The 21,450-nt window shown below is 49.0% G+C and overlaps 1 protein-coding gene across 2 annotated transcripts in view; it reads right to left on the bottom strand.

The window, feature by feature from the left end:
* The window catches only part of LOC138489299 (zinc finger protein 436-like), a 148,067-nt gene extending 126,872 nt beyond the window's left edge, over positions 1–21,195 (bottom strand). The window contains exon 1 of one of the 2 annotated variants that reach the window (XM_069616999.1): positions 20,913–21,195. Coding sequence is in view for 1 of the 2 variants with exons in the window: in XM_069616998.1 (XP_069473099.1) it covers positions 20,927–20,950 (24 nt within the window). In the remaining variant the exon portion in view is untranslated. The remainder of the gene's footprint in view (positions 1–20,912) is intronic. The other variant, XM_069616998.1, reaches the window with a different exon arrangement.
* Positions 21,196–21,450: the final 255 nt, after the last annotated feature.

Here is a 21,450-nt window from a genome sequence, read left to right as displayed (position 1 = left end):
TCTGGAGAGTCCTACATATGTTAGAGATACTACTGACTTTCACAGCGGCCATGGGAGGTTTACTGGAACCACTGGCGCAGTATCTGAACACAGCTATTCAACCTTTGATTCAAGAGAGTCCTACATATGTTAGAGATATTACTGACTTTCATAGCGGCCATGGGAAGTTTACTGGAACCACTGTCGTAGTATCTGGACACAGCTATTCAACCTTTGATCCAGGAGAGTCCTACATACGTTAGAGATACTACTGACTTTCACAGCGGCCATGGGAAGTTTACTGGAACCACTGGCGCAGTATCTGGACACAGCTATTCAACCTTTGATTCCCGAGAGTCCTACATATGTTAGAGATACTACTGACTTTCACAGCGGCCATGGGAAGTTTACCGGAACCACTGACGCAGTATCTGGACACAGCTATTCAACCTTTGATTCGAGAGAGTCCTACATATGTTAGAGATACTACTGACTTTCATAGCGGCCATGGGAAGTTTACTGGAACCACAGGCGCAGTATCAGGACACAGCTATTCAACCTTTGTTCCAGAGAGCCCTACATATGTTAGAGATACTACTGACTTTCATAGCGGCCACGGGGAGATTACTGGAACCACTGGCGCAGTATCAGGACACAGCTATTCAACCTTTGATTCCAGAGAGTCCTACATATGTTAGAGATACTACTGACTTTCATAGCGGCCATGGGGAATTTACTGGAACCAGGCGCAGTATCTGGACACAGCTATTCAACCTTTGATTAGAGAGTCCTACATATTTTAGAGACACTATTGACTTTCATAGCGGCCATGGGGAGTTTACTGGAACCACTGGCGCAGTATCTGGACACGGCTATTCAACCTTTGATTCCAGAGAGTCCTACATATGTCAGAGATACTGACTTTCATAGAGGCCATTAGGGGTTTACTCGAACAACTTGTGCAGTATCTGGACACAGCTATTCAACCTTTGATTCCAGCGAGTCCTACATATGTTAGAGATACTACTGAATAGCGGCCATGGGGAGTTTACTCGAACCACTGGCGCAGTATCAGGACACAGCTATTCAACCTTTGATTCGAGAGAGTCCTACATATGTTAGAGAAACTACTGACTTCCATAGCAGCCATTTGGAGTTTATTGGAACCACTGGTGCAGTATCAGGACACGGCTATTCAACCGTTGATTCAAGAGAGTCCGACATATGTTAGAGATACTACTGACTTTTTGAACAAACTGAATGAGGTCCCGTGCGTGAGGGTCATGACATCATAGTTACCATGGCTGTCACGTCACTTTATACTACCATAGTGAACAAATCAGTATTGGAACCCATGGAGTGGTTATTGTTATCAAAAAAGTTGTGTAAAGCAGACAGGGTATTTTTTGTAACATTGCTACAAATGTAACCGCGAACAAACACAAAAGTGGAAGTTCCCTTTGAAGTTTATTTTCAAGTATTCCGAAGTGTTCTAGTGTAAACGTCTGAAGTATTTAAAGTGATTCTGATGTTTACATAATAAATATATATAATTTTATATAAATCATAAATGTAAGAGTTTCTTTGATGTGCATGTCTAGCTAAGGTTCAGTGTACTTACTTACAGCTCACATCTTAAGATAAGCCGGACTGCTCTGCCACTGTAAAACGAATCTTCACGAGATCGTGGGTTACCTCTTCTTCCTGTAGACCGTGGAGTTGAGGTTGCCAGTATGTCGATGTATTGATGGCCGATGAATGGGTAGCGCGAGAAATTAGCCCAATCCCCTCCTGACGATATAAGACAGGACGGCACTGAACCAACTCCCAACGCCACGGGTGGCACTTCTCAGAATTTGCGTGACGTCGGGACAGTGTTTCCACTGGCTGAGAAGGCTTGATGAGGTCACCGATGATAACAGGGCTGAACTCAGGAACTTCCAAGAAGGCAGTAAGGCACAGGTACCGGCAGGGCACAAGACAGGCAAAGGAGAGCAGACTGCAAGAAAAAGCAGTACTGACAGGAGAGTCCCCACTACAACTAGGAACCCAGACAGGACCTCCTCTACCCTAAACCAGGGATAGGCAAAGTATCAGCAATAAAGGGAAGAAAGGGTAGGAGGACCAAGAAGCAAGAAGGAAATGAGGAGATGAGGCAGGACTAGGCAGAAAAAGGTAGAACAGGGAACTGGAGGGCTGGAAAACGAGTGCCAGGACTCCAGCAGCGCATACACAGTAACAACCGCGTTGAGACGCGTTGTCCCTGTGTATGCGGTGCACTTTTATGGGCCGGGGTCAAAGCGAGGCTTGGAACGCATGTTCCGACACTGCGCATGCGCGGGACGTCGAATACTGACGATCCGCGCATGCGCAGATCCTCGCAAGATGGCGGCGTCCACGGCGCCCATCCGAACCGCGGGTCGGCGTGAGGAGAGACGCCACCGCGGGTACAGCCTCCATGAAGGAGGAGACCGCTGCGGCCGTGGACCAGGGACCCCAGGACAGGTAAGTGGTGCCCGCAAGCGAGCGCGCGGCGTGACACCATACCCCCTCCCGGACAACCCCGGAGCACCGGGTTTCCAAGGATAGCGGAGATAGAAGTCCCGAACCAGGTGCGGTGCATGCACGAAAGAGCGCGGTTCCCAAGTGCGGTCACAAGCAGGATAACCCTTCCAGCTGACCAGGAGCTGCAGAGCACCTCGCCAAATCCGTGAATCACATATCTCCTGCACCTCAAATTCAGGGACCCCCCGAACCAAGACCGGGGCAGGACGGGAACAGGTACGACCCATAACATCGGGCACATAGGGCTTCAATAGGGAAACATGAAAGACAGGATGGATCCTCCAAGAGCGAGGCAAAGACAAACGAAAGGCAACAGACGAAATACGCTCTGTGATGCGAAAGGGACCAAAAAAGCGGGGGGCTAGTTTCACAGGTAAGTTGCGTACCGGTAGATTCTTGGAGGACAGCCAAACCATGTCCCCAACATGAAGGACAGGCTCAGGGCTCCGTCTCTTGTCAGCCTGCTCCTTCATATGTGCTTGTGCCGCTGCCAAGGTACCGGCCGCCAGACGATGTTGATCGCGGATCAGGGACACCAGGGCATCTGCAGATGGAACGGCACTGGAAGATGTTGGATGAACAGGCAGCAGTCTGGGATGAAGACCAGTAGAGCAAAAAAAAGGGCTGAGTCCAGTAGCGGAATGAACAGCGTTGTTGTAAGCTGCTTCCGCGGTATCCAACCATTCCGACCAGTTGTCTTGGGTAGCATTGGCATAACAACGTAGGTATTGCTCAAGGGTCCGATTGGTACGTTCCGTCTGTCCATTAGTCTGCGGATGATAGCCGGAACTCAGGGCTCGCTGAATGTCCAAATGCCGACACAGTTGGCCCCAAAAGGAAGAGATGTATTGAGACCCCCGGTCTGACAAAATCTTCTCCGGAAGACCATGAAGACGATACACCTCGTGTAGAAAACATCGTGCCATCTGGGATGCAGTGGGCAGCTTAGGAAAGGGCAAGAAATGAGCAGTCTTGGTGAAACAATCCACTACCACCATTATACACGTGAAACCACCAGACAGGGGCAGATCAACGATGAAATCCGTGGCGATGGTATGCCAAGGGTACGGAGGCGTAGGCGTGGGTTTCAGAAGACCAATGGGCCTTTTGCGAGGAATCTTGGTCTGGGCACATACAGGGCAGGAGTCCACGTAGTGCTTTACCAGTGTAGGCCATACAGGCCACCAGTACTGCCGTGCAACCAGTTCTTGTGTTGTGCGGACTCCACGGTGACCGCAAACGACGGAATCATGGCAATTCTGTAGAACGATTTTCTGGAGTTCCAATGTGGGAACGTACAGACGATCCTTGAAGAACAACAAGCCGTCACGTTCCCTGATGTCAGCACGTTGTAGTATCTGTGATCTTGAGGGATCCGTTCGTGTGGCCTCAATCAACTGTTGGAGCTGGGGAGTCACCATCGATAGAAAATGTTTGGACGCTATCAGAGGTTCCGGTTCCTTGGCACCTTCAACGTTGTTTTCCAGAGACCGAGACAAGGCATCAGCCTTAGTGTTCTGGGAACAAGGAATGTACGTGACGGTGAAATCGAACTGTGAAAAGAAAAGGGCCCAACGAGCATGACGGGAGGTTCTGCATTGCAAAGAGCGCAGGAACTGTAGATTACGGTGATCCGTGCGAACCACCACCGGGTACCTCCCACCCAGCAAGTGATGTCGCCACTCCTCGAAAGCAGCCTTTATCGCCAGTAATTCTTTTTCTATCACTGCATAGTTTCTCTCGCTCACTGACAATTTCCTCGAGTAATATGCCACCGGGTGCTCTATTCCCGTGACTGCATCTTGCTGTAGTAAGACCGCACCAATTGCGTAGTCCGAAGCGTCTGTTTCAACCACAAATGGTTTTACATCATCTGGATGTCTAAGAACAGGAGCCGACATGAAAGATCTTTTTAATTCCAGGAATGCCTCCTCGGCCTGCGTGTCCCAGAGAAACGGCACCTTGGTACTGGTCAGGCGGGTTAGACTGTTGGCCAGTTGAGAAAAGCGTGGAATGAAACGCCGATAAAAGTTGGCAAAGCCCAAGAACCTTTGAAGTGACTTCACGCCATGTGGCGGTTTCCATTCTTGTATAGCTTGCAGTTTTGCGGGATCCATCGGTACTCCTGTGTTGCTGATCACATAACCCAGAAACTCCATGCTTTCCCTATGAAATTGGCATTTTTCAATTTTGGCATACAGGCCGTTGTGTATTAATCTACGGAGGACTTCCTGAACATGCGCCACGTGTGCAGTACGAGTGTCAGAAAAAAACAGAATGTCGTCAAGGTATACCCAGACAGATATTCCAATAAGGTCAGAAAAGACATCGTCCATGAACCGTTGGAAGACTGCCGGGGCGTTGCAGAGTCCAAACGGCATCACCCTGTATTCGAAGTGACCAATAGGTGTTTTGAAGGCCGTCTTCCACTCATCTCCCTTCTTAATCTGCACCAAGTGATAGGCCCCTCTTAGATCCAGCTTGGTGAAGATCTGTGCTGATTTCAGGGATTCGATGATGTCCCGGATGAGTGGTAACGGGTACGTGTCTTTCCTCGTGATCTCGTTTAGTTGACGGTAGTCGATACAAGGGCGCAAAGTGCCCTCTTTCTTCTTGACGAAGAATAACGGGAATCCTGCAGGGGATTTGGACGGCACTATGTAGCCCTTGTTGAGGCAATCCGTAATGTACTCCTGTAGGCTGCCTTTCTCGAGTTGAGTCAACGAATAGATCTTGCCGTGGGGAATGATCGCACCAGGCAGGACGTCAATGGAACAATCAAAGTGCCGATGGGGTGGTAGTGGTATGTCCTCAGCCTTGGAGAACGCCTTGTGGTATCCAGCATATTCATGAGGAACCGATTGAGTGGCACATAAACGAGCAGATACGTCAGCAGGATTGAGGGACTCCAAAATTGCAGGAAAGGTTTCGTGAAGTACACAGTCACGAGGACAACGTGTCGAAGAGAACACCAGAGAGCGAGCGGTCCAGTCGACCTGGGGATTGTGATACAACAGCCATGGTAAACCCAGCACCACCGGAAATGAGGGAGACTTGATGACGTCCAATGAGATTCGTTCAAGATGCCCTTCCACAGAGAGCCACAAGGGATCGGAGTGTTGGCAAACCGGACCAGAAGACAAAGTAGAACCATCGATCACCTCGACCACTGTTGGTCGTTCCTTGTTATGTAAACGGATCCCATTGGCAATCGCGAACGAGGCATCGATGTAGTTGCCAGATGCTCTGCAATCCAGAAGGGCCCAGGTCTTCACACACTTTCCTAGCCAGGCAACACCGACTTTCAGGATCAACAAGGGTACTGAGTTCATGGGAGGAAGGACAGATTCAGAAAGGCGGCCCGCTGCTGCCTTCGCCTCAAACAACGGGCCTGTTAGTTTTCCTGTTTCTTCAGAGGACGTAGCGGACAGGTGCCTAGAAAATGGCCTGAACCACCGCAATACATGCACAAGTTCTTCTGTCGTCTTCTTTTCTTTTCAGTCTCGGACAACGGACTTCGGACGGCACCCAACTGCATGGGTTCTGGACCTACATCGGTAGAAACAGGCGGTCCGGGGTTCTGTGCTGGAAGAATTGGTTGATACCTGTCAGATCTGCGGCGTTCACTCCGTCGTTCGGTTAACCTGTGGTCAATGCGTAAGACTTGTTCCACCAATGCAGGCAACGTTTCTGGCTCCGGAATGTGCAGCAGTTCGTCTTTGTACTCCTCTCGTAGTCCCCGACGAAACAAGGTTTTTTGAGTGATTTCGGGCCATTGTGAATCAGTTGCTAATTGTCGAAACCGACTGATGTAGTGGATTATGTCACCTGACCCTTGCTTGATCTCCATTAATTGATTCTGGGCCATGGCTGCCAAATTGGGCGGTTTAAAGACGTCCAAAAAGGCTTTCTCGAAGGCAGTGAAATCACCCAACAGAGGACTGTTGGCAGAGACCAAAGGTGCGGCCCAGGCGAGTGCATTGCCGGTTAGATTTCCAAGGATATACCCGATCTTAGCCTTGTCTTGAGCAAAATGAGTAGACCTGAATTGGAAATGGATCCGACAGTGAGTACAGTACTCTGCCACTCGACGCGGATCACCATCATACTTCATCGGAGTAGTGTAAGCCATGGAGTTCTCAGGTGGTGTGACAGGTTGTGCGGGATTAGCCAAACACCGATCCAACGCTTGTCTGAGGGTGTTGTTCTCCTGGCGGAGAGTGGTCATTTCAAGACGCATGGCACGCATTTCTTCACGTAGTTCCTGCATGTCGTCCATGTCGGGACTGGGGGTGAGGTGTCTCAATCTGTTAAACGAATCTTCACGAGATCGTGGGTTACCTCTTCTTCCTGTAGACCGTGGAGTTGAGGTTGCCAGTATGTCGATGTATTGATGGCCAATGAATGGGTAGCGCGAGAAATTAGCCCAATCCCCTCCTGACGATATAAGACAGGACGGCACTGAACCAACTCCCAACGCCAAGGGTGGCACTTCTCAGAATTTGCGTGACGTCGGGACAGTGTTTCCACTGGCTGAGAAGGCTTGATGAGGTCACCGATGATAACAGGGCTGAACTCAGGAACTTCCAAAAAGGCAGTAAGGCACAGGTACCGGCAGGGCACAAGACAGGCAAAGGAGAGCAGACTGCAAGAAAAAGCAGTACTGACAGGAGAGTCCCCACTACAACTAGGAACCCAGACAGGACCTCCTCTACCCTAAACCAGGGATAGGCAAAGTATCAGCAATAAAGGGAAGAAAGGGTAGGAGGACCAAGAAGCAAGAAGGAAATGAGGAGATGAGGCAGGACTAGGCAGAAAAAGGTAGAACAGGGAACTGGAGGGCTGGAAAACGAGCGCCAGGACTCCAGCAGCGCATACACAGTAACAACCGCGTTGAGACGCGTTGTCCCTGTGTATGCGGTGCCCTTTTATGGGCCGGGATCAAAGCGAGGCTTGGAACGCATGTTCCGACACTGCGCATGCGCGGGACGTCGAATACTGACGATCCGCGCATGCGCAGATCCTCGCAAGATGGCGGCGTCCACGGCGCCCATCCGAACCGCGGGTCGGCGTGAGGAGAGACGCCACCGCGGGTACAGCCTCCATGAAGGAGGAGACCGCTGCGGCCGTGGACCAGGGACCCCAGGACAGGTAAGTGGCGCCCGCGAGCGAGCGTGCGGCGTGACAGCCACTCTACCAAGGTCCTGAGTTAGTGCAGACTGATACTAAGAGTTGGAGATCTACAAAGCCCTTGGATAGCTTACTAAAGTCTTACTAACAGTAGGACTTTAGGAAAACTCCCCTAACACCTGGGCAGTGTGGCTAGTTATTTGTTACTGCAGAGGGCTGTGGGGTGGCGGTGCATGGTAACCGTGTAGGATTTATTGAATGTGCAGCAGTGAGTATTGACAGTGTCTGGCAGGGGGACAGTGGGTAGCTTAGAGCCTGCATGCTACTCAGGGCTGACAGTGACTGGCAGACAACTGTATACCTTTTAATATAAATATCCAAGAGACAGCCAGTGCCAGAATAAGCCGCTGTAGGGTTAAAATATTTGTGATATCACAATTGTGCTTCTTATAGACACAGAAGCAGGAACATACTCAGCAAAAGAAATGGTCATGAAAGGTTACATCATGCTACTAAAGGCATCAGGACAGCACTAAGAGGGCAGGCTTGGTTTGGACCTGACCCCCTGACTAGCCAGTACCTAAATAAATGCTCTGAAAATACTCAACTATATTAGTGTCCACTCCACTTGAATTACCACCCACATCCAAGCAAATTTAAAAATAGCACCAATGGCTTATCTCACCTTTACTGATGATTTCAGTAACACTACCCCCACCCCTCTTCATTTTTAGTTATGCGAGGAGTACCATATTGTCACACCTCATGGAACCTGGCGGCTTTGGACTAGATGGAAGCTGTGCCCTCCATTGCTGGTTGCATCACGTACGACGAAGCGCAGGGTACGGGTCTAGCCCTTCTGTGCAACGCGTTCCGATGCCGGCACTTAATCCCTCCCACTTCCGGTGTCGGATGCATTGCAACGTACAGTATCCCTGTTCGCCTGCGCTGCCGTACTCTACGAGTTTCGTTCCTCTAGCCTTTGGCATATTTTTCCATTCCCGGTTCTCATTTTACTTTCCTTTACGTTCCAGCTGCCTGCCCTCGCTACTCCTTGGCTTCACTCCTCCCTCTGCTGTTCCGTTCCCGGCTTCCTCCCTTCCTTCCCTCCCGCCTAACGTTGTTTCCCTTCTGCTCGTGTGCCTTTTCCTCTTTTCTTCCCTGTCTCTCATTACAGCCCTTGTCTTCCTGTGTACCGACCTCGGCCAGTCCAGCGGATTGCGTTGCCTCATCCTTATCTGATTTGGTTCGTCTGGAACTTGTCCTGCGTTATCCTGGTACTACTCTTCTACTTTGAACACTACATTGTTCTCTTCCTGGACTCTGTTGTTACCAGCCACTCCTCCATTGCTGCTTCCCTTGGAGTTTACCAAATCTTACAGAAGTAGACCATGCTTCAGCAGGAAATAACTATTCTGGGGTTTTTTGTGCCACAGGCTTTTTCCCCACTGTCCGGCGGCCGCGGAGGATAGCCACAGCTCACCCATTGGGTGTCACTGTGGCGTCCTTCCACGGTCGTCCCTATCTTCATTAAAAAAAAGGTGAAGACTCGAACCAAGGACAACCCGAAGCTGACAACGCCGGAAACTCAGAGGTGAGGTGGAAGGGGAGGAAAGGGAAACAGACTCTTCTCAGGAGGAAGAGGACATAACGGATCTATCTGACACATATGCATGTGCTTTGGCAGGTATTCATTTTAATATATAGATGAATGGCTCGACACTCAAACTCCAGCGCGTGAATGCAGATGTTCTGATATTTGAGGGTAAGGTAGTCCGCGTCTTATCATATGCAGATGACTGTGTGGTTTTGGCCAGGACCCCCAGATCCCTGTAGAGACTAATTGGCACTGACTTTATGTTGTCTTTGGATCTCAGAGTGAACGCAGGCGGATCGACGGCCAATCGAAGGCCATACTAAGGCCTGTTGTGTGCCCCAGGTCCCCCACTCCCAACAACCACCTAGAGGGTGAGGGCAGGAGCCCTCCCAGCCCCCCAGCCCAGCAGAGGACCCAGACGAGGAACGAGGATCCAGGCACGGAGCGAGCGTGCCATCGGAACAGGGCCTGCCTGACCCTGTCCCCACAAAGTGCCTGACTTGCCCATGCCGGGCGCATCGCGGCACGAAATCGAGGCTGCATCTCGATTTCACCTGTAGGAACCGCCGGCAGGCGGATCGACGGCCAATCGAAGGCCATACTAAGGCCTGTTGTGTGCCTGTTTGGAGCCTGGGGCCAGGAACTTCTGCCTGTTCTGCTCCAGGTAAGCTAGCGCTGCCACACACATAACACCTTCTGTTGACTTGAAGCATCTAATTCACAGTGCACTACTTACGCACCTCTCTAATTAATGCTGCCACCCTACACGGCTGCACATGCCTATGCTGTCCCTGCCTATAACGTGCCACTCGGATACCTTGCATTTCATTCCCTGACTCAAACTGTAATATCTGACTAATGCCATCTTGTATCTAGATGACCTTATACTGTGCCTAGTAAACTGTGTTGCACTGTTGCTAGCTGCCTAACTGTGCCAGTTCGCATCTAGATGTCCTTGCACTACGCCTACCCTCTTGCTAAATTCGAATCTGGGTACCCCTGAACCTATGCATTTAATTAGCGTCCCATTGCATTGTTAATGTATCGATTCATGCTTGCCTGATCTACACCCACGATAACTACTACATCTGTGCCCACTTACTTAGAGCCTAGTTTTTTGGGTGCTACTCATACCCAGGTGTTCATGGCTCACCTCAGTGTGTTGTGCCTTGTAGTCGCTAACGGACCACTCTAACTGTGTTGTGCCTTATGGTCGCTAACGGGCCACTTTAACTGTGTTGTGCTTTATGGTCGCTAACGGGCCACTTTAACTGTGTTGTGCCCTATGGTCGCTAACGGACTACTTTAACTGTGTTGTGCCTTATGGTCGCTAACGGACCACTCTAACTGTGTCATGCCTTATGGTCGCTAACGGACCACTCTAACTGTGTTGTGCCTTATGGTCGCTAACGGACCACTTTAACTGTGTTGTGCCTTATGGTCGCTAACGGACCACTTTAACTGTGTTGTGCTCTATGGTCGCTAACGGACCACTTTAACTGTGTTGTGCCCTATGGTCGCTAACGGACCACTTTAACTGTGTTGTGCCTTATGGTCGTCAACGGGCTACCTTGATTTGTAGTGCCCTTTCTTCATCAACAGACCATGCACTCTAGCCCATACTGTGTCTCGTGAATATCATGCCCTTTATCGTTAGGCGCAGCCCTAGCTTCAACTAGCCACCTGCACTACACTTTGCGTCACCCTAGCCAGACATCTTAGCGAAACAAGGGAAGCAAATCGCATTAGCGGACCACTCCTACTACCATGTGCAGAAACCTGACCTCCCTGACCCTCCTAGCTACAATCATGACCTTGCTTGCTTCCCTCAGCTCTCGCCCACCCATAGATAGAAACCAGAGACTCAGGGCAAGGCTACCCTGCATATACGAACCTAAAAGAAACAGCACCAACAATACTGCTAGATTCCCATCCATACAGACACACATGAAAAAGCAAACCCTAGCTACGACACCTTTAACTCCAACCCCAACTCCTACTTACTTCCACCAAAAGAAACGCCGGAGTCAAAATAAGCATACAGATACACCTGCAAGTCATCCGATTCCCAATAACACCCTAACTCTCACTGGATCCCTTATCAATGCCAGATCCATGGTAGCTCATGCAATTGAAATTGCTGACATACTAAACAACAGTAGCATTGACTTCCTTGCCGTAACTGAAACCTGGCTCCATGAGGCAGCAGGACCCTCATTGATGTTAGCCATACCTGACAACTACCAGATCCACAGAGTAGACAGACCCAATGCCAAAGGCGGTGGCCTAGCGATCATCGCAAAAACCACCTTGCCTATCCGACTTACCACCTCACACCCCTGTGCTTCCTGCGAAGTACTCTCAGCAAAAATGCAACTCTCCAACAACCGCACGCTAGCCATTCACCTGATCTACAGGCCCCCAGGTCCCCTGGGAAGCTTTGAAGATGATCTTACTACCCTCATAGCGAACAATACCCAAAAACACTCACAAACGCTGCTGATGGGCGACTTCAACATCGGTCTCAATGAGCCAGGCAATAAAAATGCCCTTTCTATAACATCTATCTTAAATGACCAAGGCCTTACCCAAAAAGTTCTCTCCCCAACACATGCTAAAGGCAGAACCCTTGATTGGGTCTCAGAACTCAACTGCAACATAGTCATCACTGCCATCACACCTCAACTATGGACCGACCACTTTCTAATAAACTTCACTGCCACACTTGACCGCCCCAGCCCCAAAACTATCAAAATGGCACCACCACTCCCTACCAGAAGTAAAAAAGATATTACTACAGAAAAACGTATCCCCCTCCTCCTGCCCACTATTAACGGTCTGAAGGACAACACCGACCCAGACACACTAGTAGACACCTTTAACAAAGCTTTGTCTCACGCACTAGACACCATTGCACCTGCAAAACCACGCAAAGCTAAGCAAGAAGCCCACCTTAACGCCTGGTTCACCCCCCAGCTTAAGGACCTTAGAAAGCAGAAACGAAAACTCCAAACTATCTGGCGCAATTCGCCCACCAACGACAACAAAGCCAAGCTAACCCAAGCTACAAAACATTACAAGTCTGAAATTATCAACACCAAAAAAAACGTATTCAATGACAGAATTACCAATGCCAAATCGAATACCAAGGAACTATTTGCCATCCTCCGGGAAATGGAATCCCCTATCCAACCATCTGACACGGTCCCTAAGGACAAGATATGGTGCACTAATATACAGAATGCCCTATCTAACAAAATCTCCACCCTCCAACTTAAAATAATGAATAAAAAAGACACCCTCTCTCCTACTGATCAACAAGTGCCTCCAGTAACTGAACCTATCACTATCCCCCCTTTCAGCTTTAAACCCATCTCCATCATTGACACTGAAAAGGTTATCCTCTCACTGAAGCCTTCTAACTGTAAGGGCGACAGCTGCCCAGCTCAAATAATAAAGGACGCTGCCAGAGACTTAGCCCCTTTCATCTCGAAGCTTATCAACTCATCCTTCAAATCCAACACAGTGCCAGCTAACTTAAAAGAATCATGGGTCCTCCCCCTTCTCAAAAAACAAACCCTCGATCCATCTATCCCGACTAACTATAGGCCTATCACCACGGTACCCTTCCTACTAAAAATTATCGACAGTGTAGCCTATCTCCAAATTCAAGAGTACCTAGAAGCTAATCATCTACTAGGCTAGCGCCAATCGGGCTTCCGCCCCCTCCATGGCACGGAAACAGCCCTGCTAGATCTTAAAACCAAAATGGAGGAATTCAAGGACAATGGGAAAACAGCGTTGCTACTCTTATTGGACTTGTCAGCAGCTTTTGATCTGGTGGACCATGCAGTCTTATGCAACCACCTCAAGCTGGCTGCCAACTTCACAGGAGACGCCATAGCATGGGTCCAATCCTTTCTAGCCAACCGGACTATGAGAGTGTTCTCCCCCTCCACTTGTGCTGACCCTATCCAAATCACATGTGGAGTCCCACAGGGCTCCTGTGTCTCACCCACTATGTACAATATCTTCACCAAGCCATTGTTCGACAAGTTGGACAGACTGGGCGTCACCTACACTAATTACGCAGATGACACCCAGATCCTCATACCCCTTTCGGGCAACTATGAAGTGGACTTGGCTCTGGTGAACAAAATTTACATCCTCATTCAAGCATGGATGGCCACACATGGCCTCTGCCTGAACGACGATAAAACTGAAATCCTGCTCCTCGGTTCAGACCACAAACTATCCAAACTCACCCCGGACTATACCTCATTTAACATTGATAACAACACTATCAAGGTTATGCGCGAGGTTAAAACGCTGGGTTTTTACCTTGACTCAGCTCTTACCCTCAAAAAGCAAGTAAACTCCCTTGCCTCCTCAACCACCTACACGTGCAAACTCATCCGGGCCGCCAGACCCTTCCTGTCCAGTGCCAGTTGCCTCACCTTGGCCAATGCCCTTGTCATGTCCAGACTGGACTACTGTAACGCCTTATACTCAGGTGCCAACAAGTCGGTCACTGACAAACTCCAGAGATTACAAAATAACGCTCTTAGAGCAGCTCTGAACATCCCACGCAGAGAACATATCTCCAAACACCGGACAGAAGCCCATTGGCTAAAGATAAAGGACAGAATCCTACTTAAAACTATTTCCCTCACTTCTAAATGCCTCAACAATCAAGCACCCCCCTACCTAGCGGAAAGAATCAACTGGAGACCCTCTAATCGACCGACGAGATCTGCCAACACCTTCCTACTGGAAGTCCCCAGATTCAAACTTACCACAGCGGGCGGTGCTAGCTTCCCAGTTAGAGCCGCACAATCATGGAACACACTCCCATCTGACCTTAGATGCCCTTTACCCTACACAAGATTCAGATCCTACGCTCTCAAATGGCTGCACAACAATGATATGCAACGACCCTCACCCTAGCGGAAACGATACAACCTGCTAATATGTTACTCTTATGCGCCTAACCCTTGTTATTTTATATGCATTGTATCACCCACTGTAAGTGACCACTGTTTTGCTGTGTTAGCCTGTGTCAGGCTTTGTAACTAAGTTTCGAGTCCTCTTGTACTGCTGCGCCTAGATGCCCACGGGCTCGGAGCGCATTACCAAATAAACAAACAAACAAACAAACAAACAAACAACGTGTTGTCTATGTGTAGCGGCATGGGTGTTCCTTTTAGACCCCCGTCTCCTTGGGAGTTGCTTTTGTACCGGTCCAGCAGACTCAACACATGTTCAAGCTACATCCCGTAGGATTAGTTCACCGCTGATGTGTTGAAGTGTCTAGAGAGTTACTAAACTCTATCAGTGCCCACTCCACTCTCCCTCTCCCTGTCCCCTTTACTAAAAACAAATTGAAATGTGGCTCTAAGGTTGTCTATCTAGCCAGGTCACGACTTGACTCTTAACCCACTCTGCACTCCATTGAGCAAATGTTCAGGGATTGTAACTCTGCAACCCTTTGAGCTATCCCCTTCTTGCTCCCTCTACTGCACTGGAGTCAACAAGGTCCAAGTAGTACACCAATACCCTTTCCTGTCTCTGTTCAGAGGTGTTTAACTACATTATCACCCACCTGGAGATCAGCAGACTCTTTAATCTCCTCCAATCAGGGATTCTGCAACAGACACTCAGTGAAACCAGCTGCCACTTACATCTCCATCCATGGGACCAGCTCCCGCTTACATGTCCATCCATGGAACCAGCTCCCACTTACATGTCCATCCCTGGAACAAACTCCCTCTTACATGTCCATCCATGGAACAAGTGCCCACTCACATCTACATCCATCGAACCAGCTTCCACTTACATCTCCATCCATGGGACATCCAACATTATGGAAAAAAGAAGACAATGCGAGGTCTCTTGGAGATTATTACCTACTGAAGAAAACAAGACCAACCTTACTACCATAAGCGCTGTCTATAAAAAGGAAATACTTCTGGCCAAACGTGAAACCTACAATTCCAGAATATCACAAGCCAAATCTAGCACGAAAGAGCTCTTTGTTATCTTGACAGAGCTAGAAGCCCCCATCCCTGTGCCGGATAACTGTGTAAAAGATAAACTTTGGTGTTCCAACATACAACAAGCACTTGCCAACAAAGTTACGACACTACAGTCTAAAATTGCCAAGAAAAAAAGCCCCCTTAACTTGTACCTTGTCTCCTACTGTTGCCCCTGCACCTCCCAACAATATTGTTGATCCCCTGCGCTTTAGGTTTTCTAAAGTCACCATACTCGAGACAGAAAAAAACATTTTATCACTCAAACCATCAAATTGCCAGGGCGATCAATGCCCTGCCCAACTCATAAAGGATGCAGCCAGAGACCTAGCCCCTTTCATCACAAAACTCATTAATTCCTCCTTCTCTTCAGGCATTAACACAGCAATCCGCACAAACTTCACTACACTGCAACAACAAAACAAACCACACAGACTTGCACAACAGCACACAATGACTACTGACTGTAAAACACCCCAAGCCCAGCCAACGGACCCACCGGGCTGAGGCTGCCAACAGCACATCACTGCTCGTTTGCACTTTTCCAGCTTATTCCACTAACTCACCCCCCCGTCTCCCTTTTTTCAGAGCCGCCAGAGCGCAAGGGGACCACTCCGGTGGTGATAGTGCACAGTACAAATATCCTTTAACATTAACATTATCCCAACGAACCTCAAAGAATTGTGGGTGCTACCACTACTTAAAAAAACAGACCCTAGATCCAGCTATAGCCACTAACTACCGACCGATTACTACAGTGCCATTTCTGCTGAAAATCATAGATAAGATGGCCTACTCACAAATTCAAAAACACCTCGAATCTAACCACTTACTAGGTGCCCGCCAATCTGGCTTACGGCCCCAACATGGGACTGAAACAGTTCTAATAGATCCATATGTTTTCCATATGATCTCGATGTCTGCTTAATTGTATACTATTGTTGACCTGTACAAATCATATGTATTGTATTGCATTATGTCATTGTGTAACTAAGCTCTAAGTTGTATTATGCTCTGCGCCCTGATACCCCTGGGTCTGGTGCACAATACAAATAATAAAACAAACAAACAAACATGGGACAAGCAACTTACTTACATCTCCATCCATGGGGCCAGCTCCCTCCCACTTACATTTCCATCTATGTGACCAGCTCCCACTTACATCTCCACCCATGGGACCAGCTCCTTCTTACATCCCCATCCATGGGACCAGCTCCCACTTACATCTCCATCCATGGAGCCAGCTCCCACTTACATCTCCATCCATGGGACCAGCGCGCGCGTACATCTCCATCCATGGGACCAGCTCCCACTTACATCTCCATCCATGGAACCAGCGCGCGCGTACATCTCCATCCATGGGACCAGCTCCCACTTACATCTCCATCCATGGGACCAGCTCCCACTAATATCCCCATCAACGGAGCCAGCACCCACTTACATCTCCATCCATGGAGCCAGCACCCACTTACATCTCCATCCATGGGACCAGCGCGCGCGTACATCTCCATCCATGGGACCAGCTACCACTTACATCTCCATCCATGGGGCCAGCTCCCACTTATATCCCCATCCACGGAGCCAGCACCCACTTACATCTCCATCCATGGGACCAGCTCCCACTAATATCCCCATCCACGGAGCCAGCTCCCACTTATATCCCCATCCATGGAGCCAGCACCCACTTACATCTCCATCCATGGGACCAGCTCCCACTAATATCCCCATCCACGGAGCCAGCACCCACTTACATCTCCATCCATGGAGCCAGCACCCACTTACATCCCCATCCACGGAGCCAGCACCCACTTACATCTCCATCCATGGGACCAGCTCCCACTAATATCCCCATCCACGGAGCCAGCACCCACTTACATCTCCATCCATGGAGCCAGCACCCACTTACATCTCCATCCATGGGACCAGCTCCCACTAATATCCCCATCCACGGGCCTGGCTCCGGTTACCAGTCAAATGGTCGAAAACATTTGGTCGACAGACAATTTGGTCGACACCATTTAGTCGAATGCCAAATGGTCGAATTTTTTTTTTTTTTTTATTTTACCCATTTTTGGGTTTTTTTTGGGGGGGTCCCCCCCCAACCCCCTTTTTTTTCTTTTTTATTTTTTTTCCCCACACGAAAACCCACAAAACACATATATATATATAAAAAAAAAAATTCGACCATTTGGCATTCGACCAAATTGCAGTCGACCAAATTGCAGTCGACCAAATTGCAGTCGACCAGTTGACTGGACACCGCCAGCACCCACTTACATCTCCATCCATGGAGCCAGCACCCACTTACATCTCCATCCATGGGACCAGCTCCCACTAATATCCCCATCCACGGAGCCAGCACCCACTTACATCTCCATCCATGGGACCAGCGCGCGCGTACATCTCCATCCATGGGACCAGCTACCACTTACATCTCCATCCATGGGGCCAGCTCCCTCCCACTTACATCTCCATCCATGGGACCAGCTCCCACTTATATCCCCATCCACGGAGCCAGCTCCCACTTATATCCCCATCCACGGAGCCAGCACCCACTTACATCTCCATCCATGGGACCAGCTCCCACTAATATCCCCATCCACGGAGCCAGCTCCCACTTATATCCCTATCCATGGAGCCAGCACCCACTTACATCTCCATCCATGGGACCAGCTCCCACTAATATCCCCATCCACGGAGCCAGCACCCACTTACATCTCCATCCATGGAGCCAGCACCCACTTACATCCCCATCCACGGAGCCAGCACCCACTTACATCTCCATCCATGGGACCAGCGCGCGCGTACATCTCCATATTTCTCACAAATGCTCACCATTCCAAACTCTCCTATTTTTCACCCCCTAATCTCTGTGCTTCCTTTCACGGTATCAGCCATCCCACCTACACCCACCCGTTCTATGGGCGTGTTGTGCTTATAGAAGAAATACATAAGGCACAATGGACTTGGTGCTCATTTAATTATTCAAAATGCTCATCCATACATTTAGGTGTTTGCAGCCATGAGCCATATGCTCTCATGCAGACAGCCTCAGTTTGGCTTTGATGATAACTGGCTGTGACATCTTCTACTCTGTTGGGGTAGCCATCCCTCTACTCATGTTTCTTCTCTAATATGAAGAGGGCCTCATTTTAAAAGAGGAAAGGCCGGGGACACGGAAAGCCACCTGGACATGCACAGAAATCCTCAGAGAATAATACACTTACAATGATAGAGAATGCACAAACAGTGAATGTGTTACAATGGTGCTGTTCAATTGAGGCTTAGATTTGGATTTTATTGGGAACTAGCAGAAGTAACCATTCTCTGAACAGGTTCTGTAGACTGACATGATAACACTGATCCTGTAGGTCGCTGTTCCGATTCGGTTATCGCTTGATGTGCTTTGCACCCTGAAGTAAACTGCACTCCGAATGGGCACGTGTGGCTGGCTGACATACCCCAGAGAAGATGTTGGGGGGAGGCAGGAGTGCATAATGGGACCTTCTGTGCTCTCTCCACACCTGTTGCCTCACCCTGTCGTGGCGCAGTTTGATGTGGTTCATTGAAGTGCAAATATCTTGGAAACCGTGCATCCTAGGGCCTCGACCACGAGTTTTGTTCCTCCTGACGGGACCTGTCCTTCTACGACCACATTGAGGTTTTACCGATTTCTGGCAACTGTCTCATGTGAAGGTCCTGTAGCCAGTAATGTCCGGAGGGTCCTAACAGGTAACTATGCACAATGTGACGTGCTGAGATCCAGGGAACATGGTGTGGTGTACAAATGTCATGTAGCCAGAAATGTCTGGAGGATCGCAACAGGTAACTATGCAAAATGTGACGTGCTGAGATCCAGGGAACATGGTAGGGTGTCCAAATATCATGTAGCCAGTAATGTCCAGAGGGTCCTAACATGTAACTATGCACAATGTGTGTGCTGAGATCCAGGGAACATGGAGGGGTGTCCAAATGTCATGTAGCCAGTAATGTCCGGAGAGTCCCAACAGGTTACAATGCAAAATGTGACGTGCCGATATCCAGGGAACATGATGTGGTGTCCAAATGTCATGTAGCCAGTAATGTCCCGAGGGTCTTAACGGGTAACTATGCAAAATGTGGCGTGCAGAGATCCAGGGAACATGGTGGGGTGTCCAAATATCATGTAGCCAGTAATGACCAGAGGGTCCTAGCAGGTAACTATACAAAATGTGACGTGCTGAGATCCAGGGAACATGGTGTGGTGTCCAAATGTCATGTAACAAGTAATGTCCCGAGGGTCTTAACGGGTAACTATACAAAATGTGACATGCTGAGTTCCAGGGAACATGGTAGGGTGTGCAAATGTCATGCAGCCAGTAATGCCCAGAGGGTCCTAACAGGTATCTATGCAAAATGTGGTGTGCTGAGATCCAGGGAACATGGTGGGGTGTCCAAATTTCCTGTAGCCAGTAATGTCCAGAGGGTCCTAACAGGTAACTATGCTAAATGTGACGTGCTGAGATCCAGGGAACATGGCGGGGTGTCCAAATATCATGTAGCCAGTAATGTCCAGAGGGTCCTAACAGGTAACTATGCAAAATTTGGTGCAGATTGGTGAAACGGTGTGGAACTGTATAAGGAACAACACTTTGCCAAAAATACATTTTGACAAATGTCAGAGTCACAGCCAGCAGAGAAACGCGGCATGTGGATTGCTGAGCTCAACACCCCACCCATCTCCTTGGTGCTGCCCTGCAGAATGGCAGAGGGAGTGGTTTCCAGACAGTGCATTTATTCTCATTATTACAACCATTATTTCAGTCTATAGCAGAGGCCGAGAGACAATGATTTGTTTCTGGAGACTCGCCTAATTCGCAGGAGACTTGGGTTGCTACAGTACCATCACCCCTCGCTATTAATGCCCAACGCCACATACCTTTACAGGAGATTGAAAGTATGAATAATGTACATAGTGTACTGGCCATCTATAATGCCCCTTGCCCAGGTTTTCCACTTGTATTTTCCTCCTCTGCCACCTCCATCACTTCCTGCTCACTATTCACTAGCATTGTAAAGTCCCCTGTTAGGCCATTGGTCCACTCACCAGCCTTATAACTTATGTACAGTGTTTCTGATAGGAGCACTCTGATTTCCCTTCCATAAACACAATTATACGTGCTGCACACCTGGAAAAAGCCACATGCCATAAAGGACCCCTTTAGCCAGTCCTGTTTGTCTAGAGAACAGCACGCTGCATTCTGGGAAATCGAACACTTAAAGGACCATATTTAACGGTATTGCATAAAATGATCCAATTTTAAAAAACGAATGGAGAAATGACCGAATATATTTTCAATATAATTACGGGGAGTGCCCCGCGAGCCCCCTCATCCTACCTTTACTAATACCCTTACCCCTACCCATACTTTAATAAAAATGACCCAACATTTCTAAAAAAAAAAATGGTAATTACTTGCTCGATTTTTTTTGCATTCTATCATTTATATGGATACCTATTTAACGGGACAAGAGAAACTACAAATCCCAGAATGCAACGCATTGTTGGCTAAAATGCCAGTGATGGCTGAAGATGGCAGCAATGGCCCCTGACCCCAAGAAAACCTCACCTGAGGCCTCTCACCTCATCTGGCTCTTTCCCAGCCATTTCTCCAGTGACCTTGGATGGATTTCCCGCCAGTGGTCTTGAATGGATTCCCCTCCAGTGATGTTGGGTAGATTCCTCTCCGGTGATCTTGGGAGGATTTCCGCCAGTGATCTTGGGGGGATTCCTCCCTTGAGATCCTGAATGGATTACTCTGCAGCGCCTCTTGCAGTATTCAGAGCAAAGCCACTGAGGAACAGAAGAACGTCCTGGGAGACAAGGTGATGAGGGAGTCCCAGAACTGCACTGAGGCTGCGCAGAACAAGAGACACTACTCACCAAGAACAAGAGATACTAATCACAAGGCGAGGAGACGTTACTCTCCAGAGCATGCGCAGAGACTATCACTACTGACGCTTCCCAAAGTCTTTGTTAAGTGGCTTCTAGAGCGCCCCACGCCCCTGTGACCCCTCAGGAACCACTCTGAGAAAGAGTGAGAGTAATCTCATTGCCAGATAGCAGTTAAATGCCGCTTTTACAGGCCGGCTATTGGTCAGCTCATC

Source organism: Ambystoma mexicanum, chromosome 9 (genome assembly GCF_040938575.1).
Source record: "Ambystoma mexicanum isolate Mex_15411 chromosome 9, UKY_AmexF1_1, whole genome shotgun sequence".
Taxonomy (NCBI): domain Eukaryota; kingdom Metazoa; phylum Chordata; class Amphibia; order Caudata; family Ambystomatidae; genus Ambystoma; species Ambystoma mexicanum.
Note: the sequence above shows the minus strand (reverse complement) of the source record. Positions and strands in the feature narration are given on the sequence as shown.